The 9,947-nt window shown below is 34.6% G+C and overlaps 1 protein-coding gene across 1 annotated transcript; it reads left to right on the top strand.

Moving 5' to 3' along the window:
- Nucleotides 1–7,996: 7,996 nt before the first annotated feature.
- On the top strand, nt 7,997–9,729 carry LOC141702492 (scarecrow-like protein 18). The gene is made up of 2 exons (XM_074506150.1): nt 7,997–8,501; nt 8,585–9,729. Exons 1-2 carry the CDS (start codon nt 7,997–7,999, stop codon nt 9,727–9,729), a joined length of 1,650 nt encoding a protein of 549 aa, XP_074362251.1.
- The last annotated feature ends 218 nt before the right edge of the window (nt 9,730–9,947 follow it).

Genomic DNA, 9,947 nt, shown 5'->3' with positions numbered 1-9,947 from the left:
TTACATCATAGCTGCCCTGTATCTTCATTACTCTTATCAGCCTCCCTCAAACTAGGCTCTCTCCATCTGTCATGCTTAGTTGGATAATAGTTCCTGGAACTTAGTTGATTGCAAAATTTTTATAAGCGTATCAGCAATCTGCAACTCTGTTGGCAAGTAGGAGATTTGCAAAGACCTTCCATCACTTTGTCTCTAGTAAAATGCACATCAATTTCAATGTGCTTAGTTCTCTCATGTTGAACTGGATTTTAGCTATGTGTATAGCACTTTGATTGTCACAATGCAGTGTGACTGGTTTCAAATTTCTGACATCCTAACTCATCCAGTAGTCCTCACTGTCCATGTGACTTCTGCTGCTGCATTGGAGACATTGCTCTATACTCGGCTTCAGATGAGCTTTTAGATACCGTGCTCTGTTTTTTAGACTTCCAGCTGATAGGTGAATTGCCAAGCAACAACACATATCCAGTAATTGATCTCCTAGTATTCAAGCATGCCCCCCAGTCAGAATCTGAATATGCTTGTAACGTGAGCTGATCATTTGCTCTAAGCAAAATTCCTTGTCCTACGGTTAATGCTACATATCTCAGCACATGTATTAAATCTTTGTAATGAGGTTTCTCTAGGATTTTGAAGAAATTGACTGAGGTGCTGGACTGTGAAAGCTAATCTGGTCTTGTATGAGTCAAGAAGTTCAACTTTCATACTAAGCACCTATAGAAGGTTGGATCTTCAAATACTTCCTCCCTCATCAGCATCCAACTTGAGATTAATAGGAAGAGGAGTTGCTACAGATTTGCAAATTTCAATCCAGCTTCAGACAATAAGTCTTTTGTGAACTTTCGTTGAGCTAATGTGATTCCATCATTCACATACCCCACTTCAATGCCAAGAAAATAGCTTAGAGATCCCAGATCTTTTATGCTAAATATATCGTTTAGATGCATCTTGATATCCTGAATTCCTTTATCATCATCTCCTATCAGAATAATATCGTCCACGTACACCGCAAGTATTATCATTTTTCCATTTTTGGTGTGCTTTATGAACAATGAATAATCATTTTGGATTGTACAATCCCTTATGTCTCAGCGCCCCCATCAACTTGGCAAACCATTCTCGAGAAGCTTGTTTCAAGCCATAAAGGGATTTGACGAGTTGACAGACTAAATTATCGGGATTTGGAACACCTTCCGGGATTGTTATATAGACTTCCTCACACAAATCTCCATGTAAGAAAGCATTGTTGCATCTAGTTGTGATAAGAACCATTTCCTATGAGCAGCCACATCAATTAGGCATCTAATGGTATTCATTTTTACAACCGGTGAGAATGTTTCTAAGAAATCAATACCCCATTTCTGATTGAATCCTTTTGCCACTAATCTGGCCTTGAATCTTTCTATAGTACCATCTTCCCTCATTTTTATTTTATAAACCCATTTGCAGCCTATGGCCTTCTTGCCAGGAGGTAATTGAACCAAATTCCAAGTATGATTAGCATGCAAAGCTTCGAGTTCTTTATCCAATGCTGCAACCCATCTTGGATCTTGAGATGCTTTAGTATAGGTTCTGAGCTCAACTAGTACATCTGCCTTTGCAATAAAACAGTGGACTGTAGCAGGTAGTTGACTAAATTCTACTATATTACACTAATGACTTGTGGTTGGAGTTCTTATTTGAGTTGTACCACATACAAATTCATTGTATATAGTAGGTGGTTTAGTGACTCTAGTACTTTTTCTGGTTGGTGGAGGGGGTGATATAGAATGACCAGAAGAATTAGATGATGTGTGGTTGTGAGGTTCTATATTTGAGCTATGCATATCAAATATACCAGGTAAAGATCTATGATAGAAGGGTACATAGTCAGTAGAAATAGGTAAGAAAATCGCAGGTGGTAATTGAGATGTTGTAGCAGATAAATGATATGGAAAATTGTTGTTCATGGAAAGTACATATCTAGAGATATGTATAGAAAAGAGTAGTGGGATTGAGTACCTTGTAACCCTTCTGTCCTATAGAATATCCAACAAAGACATGAGGCTGGCTCTTTTATCAAATTTACCTCTATGTTGGTTAGAAGTTGATACATAGCACAAACACCCAAAAACTCAGAGATAATTCACATCTCGTGCTGATTGATGAAGCATTTCGAAAGGACTGATGTTATGAAGGACTTACAATGGCATTCTGTTGATCAAATGAGTTGCGCAAAGGACACATTCCCCCCAAATTTGAGGTGGGACAGTTTCCAGGAGGTGCCTGTGTTTTCTCTCCACAACACCATTTTGTTGGGGAGTATAGACACAGGTTTTCTGATGCAAAATCCCTTGTTTCTGATAAAAATTCTTTAACTCTCCTTCACACAGTTCCATTGCATTGTCAGTTCAAACAAATTGAACTTCTGCATGAAATTATTTTGTAACATATGTAATGAAATTTTTGAATATCTGCACTACATCAGATTTAGATACCATCAAAAAAAATCCAAATCATTCGGGTAAAATCATCCACTATAGTCATAAAGTATTTACAACCATTATGAGCAATGACTCGATTAGGACCCCAAGTATCTATATGAATAAGCTGAAAAGCTTTTGAGGTCTTACTAGTACTAGAATGAAATGGACTTCTTGTATGTCTTGAGATAGGACATATCTGACATATGCCATCTAAATTGCACTTTTCTTGACCAAAAATAGATGTAACATGGCTAAGCATGGAAACTGGCAAGTGGCCAAATCTTAAGTGCCAAAGTTTGGTCTTATTTACAATGATGACAGATATGTTGCAAACCATGTTTGTTGCTGCTGTATACTCTTCTGTAACTGTTGTTGAAGTATTATCACCCCTCCTGTGATGCTGATCATCTTCAAGATAGTACAATCCATTCTTAAAGCTACCAAGATGCTGTGGCCTCATTGAAGGGCCCTGTAAAAAACAACCATTATCATTAAACGTCACACTACATGCCATATCCTTGCATATTTTAGGAATAGACACCAGATTAAACTTAAAATCCGGAACATACAGAACATTCTTCAAAACGATATCGTTACTACTACGATTGACTGTTCCTGTGTGAGCAATTTGAACTTGTTTTCCATTGGGTATCGTTATGTAACTACTTGGTGTATGGACAATATCATGTGATGTGAAGAGAGATATGTCACAACACATGTGGGTCAGTTGCACCACTATCCACAATCCAATTAGTACCTGAAGATGATGTGAAGCTAAACTGTCCTGCCATATTACAGAATTTACCTGCCATATCTATAGATCCAGTGTTGTTAGAATCATTAGTATACTTTCCTTTCCAATCAGCTGGAGAATTTGCTGGTACTGTGCAACAGTGAAAGAGACAGCGCCATCATTAGTAGTGTTTGTTGTTTCTTCTCCACCAAACTGTGCAGTATGACCTTGCTTCCTCTCTGTCCTTGAATTTGCAGGATAACCATGAATTTTATAGCATCTATGTACAGTATGACCAGACATCTTACAGTGATCACAAAAATAGTTGTTCTGTCTTTTGGGGTCACCAAAGTTTTGTTTAGAGTTAATTGCAGTTGCAACCCTTATCTTTCATTTAAATTCAAAACAGTATACCTATTTTGTAAAATACAGTTTGCAACCCCTTACTTTCAAATCAAATACAACATGCATCCCCTTCATAATTTTCAGTTATAAAATTGGAATTGAGGTGTTTAATATTATTTTTATAATTTAAAAACATTATAATATTAATGTCATTTATTTATATTTTACTTAATATAATTTTAATGTCAATTATTTTATATTTTACCCAATATATATTAATGTCAATTATTTATATTTTACTCAATATAATTTTTAAATAGTTAAAATATATATATATTTAGAAATTTTATGATTATATCTATAAACATATATTTTGCTTGATAAATATATTTTAAGTATTTTAGCATTATGATTAATTTAGAGTATTACTAATAGAAACTAACTATATTTTTTTCATGTAAAAAAATGCATTAAAATATATATTTTTATTGATTTGAAATTTTAATTATTAATATCAAACAACTCAATTCCAATTTATTACTTAAAATTGTGAAGGGGATGTATGTTGTATTTGATTTTGAAAGTTAGGGGTTGCAAATTGTATTTTACAAAATATGTATATTGTTTTGAATTTAGATGAAAGATAGGGATTGCAAACTGCAATTAACTCTTTTGTTTATTCTGTGAATTATGAGGCCTGAATATGTCCTGGAAATTTCTTCTGGCACCAAAAGCCATCATTTCTTCATTAGATGCTTGTGGAGTTGAAACATTCTGAAAAATCTTTTTATGGTTCTCCTCTTGCAACAACAACCTATATGCCTGAGAAATAGGTGGGAGAGGACTCATGACCAGAATATTTCCTCTTATCATTTCAAAGCCTTCACTCAACTTCATCAAGAATTCAACCAATCTTCTATCTTCTTGAGATTTCATCAACTTCTGAGAGATTTCACAAGTACAATTTGTACATCCACAAACTAGTAAGGGATCCACAGAGTCCAATTGATCCCAAAAGCATCTTTATCTTAGTGTAGTAATTTGCAATAGTATCTGCACCTTGCCTGAGATCAACAAGTGATTGTTGCAAAGCAAATAACATTGTTCCTGAAGCTTGCCCATACCTTTCTTCAAGATTTAGCCAAATTTCTCTAGCCGACTTAAAATACAACACACTCCTAGCAATATTCTGATCTAGGAAACCTAGTAACCAAGAAATCATCATAGAATTGCATCTATCCCAAGCCTTTGCTGTAGCATCAGTTGTGTTTGGTTTTGTGATAGATCCATCAACAAAACCAGTTTTATTTTTCGCAGAGAGACTAATTAACATCGAGCGTTTCCAATCAGCATAACTATTTCCATCAAATTTCATTGATACAAGCTTCATACCAGGATTAGCAGATGGATGTAAATGTAGGGAGATGTAGGATCTTGAGAAGGATCAATCGGATTATCATTCATATTTACCGATTCCGATTTCAAGAAAAAAAATGATGAGGATCTTTGATAAGAATTTGATTTTGAGAAATAATATATGATGAAATTTTGAATCAATTCGAGAATCAACGCTAGTGAAACTTCAAGATCTTACAATCAACAAGAATACCAGAAAATTTCAAACAAATAAAATCTCAAGAAATTCACGATTGAAATAAAAGATAACAAGCTCATTCATGGCGGAATGGATCGCAAGAAAAACTTACAAACGAAATCCAGAACCGCAACAAGGTGCTCTGATACCATGTCACAATTAACGAAATGAACTTGTATATCAAGAACTGTACTGGATCAGACTTTGAATCATAAGAACATCCATTACTCAGCTTAATGGATTACAAGAAACTACAGACTATAAAACTGTAATGTACAAGTTATGAACTAATTCTCTACCATCAAACAGTAAATCAAAGAGATAGAGAATTGAGAGAGATGCTTGTGTGAGGAGAGAGATTATAGAGAGATTTGATTCATTCATCTGTCTAACTACTAATTCTCTAGATGTTTTTTTCTATATGTAGTAGTGGTTGCCTGTATCTTCATTACTCTTAGAGAAAATTGCACTGTGCACCCTCTTATTTGTTTCAAAAACAAATGTGTATCAATAGTATGGAGAACTCAGTTTGCACCCCTCAACTTCAACCTGCCAATTCAGAAAGCACCCTTCGACGATTATTATTAAAAAAGTAAGGGGTAGAATGAGAATTTCAGTAAAATATTAACTAAACTAATTTTTTATTTTTCAGATTATATTAAAAATTGAATTTATTATTATAGCTATAACAATAATATCTTTAATTTTTGAATAATATTATATAGTTGAGTTTTGAATTTTAGTATATATTATTAATGTCAAAAATTAATATAATTCTACCAAAATTAAATTCAAAATAATTTTTTTATATATATTTAATTTAATATAATTATTTCATTTTAAAAGTCTTTGACGTCGTTATGATTTTAAAGTGCATTTAATGAAAATATTATGACAATATGAATATTTAATATACAAGAAATCATTTTTATAAATATTTTAACTTATTTTTGAAATTCCAACTAAAATTTATTTACATTTAAAATAAAGTTCCCTTTTTACCCCTTATTATGTTAATTATAATCTGCAAAGGGTACATACTGATTAGTAAGTTGAAATTGAGGGTTGAAAGTTGTATTTCCGAAAGTTCTGGTACAAAATTGTTTTTTCAACTTGATTTGAGTATGCAAAGTGCATTTATATCTTTCTTTTATCCAGAAGAAAGAATATATTTTTTCCGTTCTTTCTATTCTTTCATGTAGTCGGGAACACACCGTTTAGTCATAACCGAAGTTAATGCAGACCTAATTTACCCAGTTTGGGTAAAGGCGAATCAAATAGAGTGGTTACAGAATCATTCCTTGGGGCCTGGAAATTAAGTAATACTGTGACCAAGGAGGCATATGAGAAAAAAAATTGACATGTTAGTACTTAGTATCATGTCTGGAAAATGGCTTTTGCCAGCTCAGGGGTGGTCGAGACAGAATTGAGCAATATATTCATAAAGCAAAATTTGTGATTAATATATTTGCTTGTGGTGCCTATTGCAAACTTCATTCAGTGGAAGATGTGTAATTTTCAGGTGGGAAGGGAACTCCTATATTTTCTACGTTTTCCAGATATTTCTGCAAAATCTAGATATATGTGAGACTTCAACTCAGTCTTAACATCACATATCCTGTCTTCCAATTCCAGATAGATAATGTCCTGGTTTAACTAGAGTGATGCCTCAGACAGCAATTGCAGAGTCTTTCATCTATAAATTACTCATGTCACGCCATTTTACAATATGATGAATCATGAGAGAGGATTACTATAGGATCTGGGAAGCTATTTTTGAGTAGAGAAGTTCACAGTAAAAGGTTAACTTTCTCAGGAGATCAATTTGGATTTAATTTTAAGATATTTGATCATCAAGATATAAATTTATGTGCAGTCCGAACCAATAATCTAGAACCTCAATTAGTGCTTCCAGATTGTTCGGTAACACAGAACATGATTAAGCTTAGACCATTTCTTGTGACATTTTCTCTGGATGTGGAAATGTGCTGATCTAGAAGGGGTCTTTTGTTTATAATTTGTCTTGGAGGAAGTATAGTAGTTGAATATTTCTTCGAAAGGTAAATACTAGTTTGACATGATTTGACTTAAAGAGATTTTTTATATCTTCGATTCTGTTTACTAGACATATGGAGAACTAACTAATTACTTTTTGTTTATCAATTTCAGTTATCATTGGGACGGCCCTTCAAAATTTAAGTTTGTACTGGCTTTTAGTCTTGGATGCTGTGGTTGGCATACTTGTTTGACTTAAAGAATACACCCTGGAGCCAAAGATGGTGAAAGGTTTATTATGAATCGGCTATTTGAGCTTCAACCAGTGCTATAATGGTCAAATGTCTACGTCGTAAGTCATAAGTTCAAACTCCATAAATAGCCTTTCTTTATGAAAATAAGAGCAAAGCTATGTACATCTTGAACATCGATCTCCAGACTTATACTAGGCAACACTATGTTTTTTTCTATCTAATTATTAACTCCCGGAATGAAAAACACTAGGTGAAATAGAGAATACCCTAGAAAGACGTATTCAGATCGTCTAGACTTTAGAGATTAGAGTCCTACTTAAGTAGTATAATTCTTTAAATACCTGATTATTGTTCTGTGTTGTTTTAAAATGTCAATGAAACTGTACTAATGTCAAAATTTGTTGTTGGGTGCCGGCTAAGATATAATATTATTTGACCAAATCACCTCAAGTTACATGTATAGAGCTGAGTTATGCCGTATGAATTATTAAATTAAGATTATACCCTTGTCAATTATGGGGATGCTTCCTGTATAAATATAGTTGACTAGAGAGTCCTGAGAACTCAGAAAGTTATATGTGAAAAATCTTGCCATACTTTCTATTTTAGAATGGTGATAGAGATGTTTCCTTCTGTGCAATTTGACTCTCGTGGCATTCCTAATCAATTTGGCCATTCCAAGGACTATTGCAGTAGGGAAGAAGTGAATACAGAGAGGAATCAGTGGTATGGAACAGAAGAGTTTGTGCAGTGGGGGAACATTAATTTGTTCCATCAGAATACGATGATTAACGAGAATCTTTCGTTGCCTACAAAGCAGCAAGGTTTGATATTCTCTGCAGAAATTACAAATTTTGATGAGTTGTGCTATGATATTAAGCCTTCATCATCTCAGTTATGTCCGGAAGAGCTTAAAAATTTTGAAACAATCCATTCAGAATTTCAGGAGTTAATATCACCGCAGGAGTCTTCTTCTGGTATTACGATTAATCATGAAACGAAGTTCGGGCAAGCAGATTACGAACAATTTAATCTTCCCAGCCATGATACAGCATGTGCTAATGCTGGAAAAAGATTATCAACTCATGATTTCTTCTGCGTTTGGGTGGAGAGAAGTTCATTCAATCCAGTTCTCCTATTGTTAACAACTTCGAGCTTAGCCATCCATACTCAACTTCGCTTTTGGGCCTTTCTGTAGAAGAACATAGAGATGTTGAAATCATTCAGCATCTTCTAGCTTCTGCTGAAAAAGTAGGGGAACAACAATTCAGTCGTGCAAGCCACCTCCTCAGTCATTGTCATCAATGTTCTTCCATCAGAGGAACCCCTGTTCAAAGAATAGTGTATTATTTCTCCAAGGCTCTTCAACAGAAAATTGACCAGGAAACTGGAAGGAGAACAACAAAGGGTTCTGGAAAGAGGCAGTTGCTTGAGTTACAAGACACATCAATGAACCCAAACCCAAGCCTCCTTGCAAGTTATCAGAAGGTACCTTTCTCTCAAGTTATCCTCTTCACTGCCATGCAAGTGATGATAGAAAATGTATCAGAGGCAAAGCGGATCCATATAATTGACCTTGAGGTTAGAAATGGTTTGCATTTATCTATCTTGATGGAAGCCCTTGCAGCTCGATCTGACTGTCCCCTTGTGCATCTCAAGGTAACTGCAGTTGGAACTATATCGGAGCAGAAGATAAAGGAGACAGGTAAACGCCTGATGAGTGTTGCTCAATCACTGAACTTGTCCTTCTCTTTTAATGTCGTTATGGTAGCTGACATGCTAGATCTCAATGAATCGCTCTTTAAGCTAGAAAGTGAAGAAATGGTAGCTGTTTATGCACCATACATTTTGTCAACCTTGATTGAGAGGCCCAATCACCTAGAAAATTTGATGGCAGTATTTCAAAAGATTAATCCTCGCATTATGATTGTTACTGAGGTCGAAGCAAACCATAATTCACCAGTCTTTGTGAATCGGTTCGTTGAAGCTCTTTTTTACTATGGTGCGTTATTTGATTCTATGGAAGAATGCATGGATCGCGATGATCAAGATAGGATAATATCAGAATCAACACAGTTTAGTCCAAAAATAGCAAATATTGTGGCCTTTGAGGGAGAGGAAAGACGAGTACGCCATGTAAATAGCAATGTGTGGAAGGCATTTTTTTCACGATTTGGAATGGTGGAGACAGAACTGAGCAGAGCTTCATTATATCAAGCAAAATTGTTGGTTAACAACTTTGCTTGTGCAAGTTCTTGCACATTTGAGATGATGGGGAAAAGCCTTAGTATTGGTTGGAAGGGAACTCCAATTTTGTCAGTGTCTGCTTTGAAATTTCTTTAGCTTATAAAAACATTAACACCTATACAAACTACCTCCTTTGATTAACTTCTGCTTATTATTTCATTCCTGATTTATATTAGAAGTGATGGCATACCTTAATTTTGTTTTTAGATGCATATAAAGTTCTGATATTCTTGACTTCCTCGCTAGTAGAGCTTGTACAATCAATTAATGATTTGGACAAACGAATTGAATCAAAAGAAAATTAGTTGTGATGC

Source organism: Apium graveolens, unplaced genomic scaffold, assembly GCF_009905375.1.
Source record: "Apium graveolens cultivar Ventura unplaced genomic scaffold, ASM990537v1 ctg522, whole genome shotgun sequence".
Lineage (NCBI taxonomy): Eukaryota > Viridiplantae > Streptophyta > Magnoliopsida > Apiales > Apiaceae > Apium > Apium graveolens.
This window is presented reverse-complemented; position numbering and strand designations above follow the sequence as displayed.

Excerpts from the sequence above, each read along its gene's own strand:
- LOC141702492 (XM_074506150.1), top strand. The coding sequence starts at position 7,997 with ATGGTGATAGAGATGTTTCCTTCTGTGCAATTTGACTCTCGTGGCATT. Across the intron at positions 8,502-8,584 it reads CTGCGTTTGGGTGGAGAGAA|AAGAACATAGAGATGTTGAA; the intron begins GTTCATTCAATC and ends GCCTTTCTGTAG.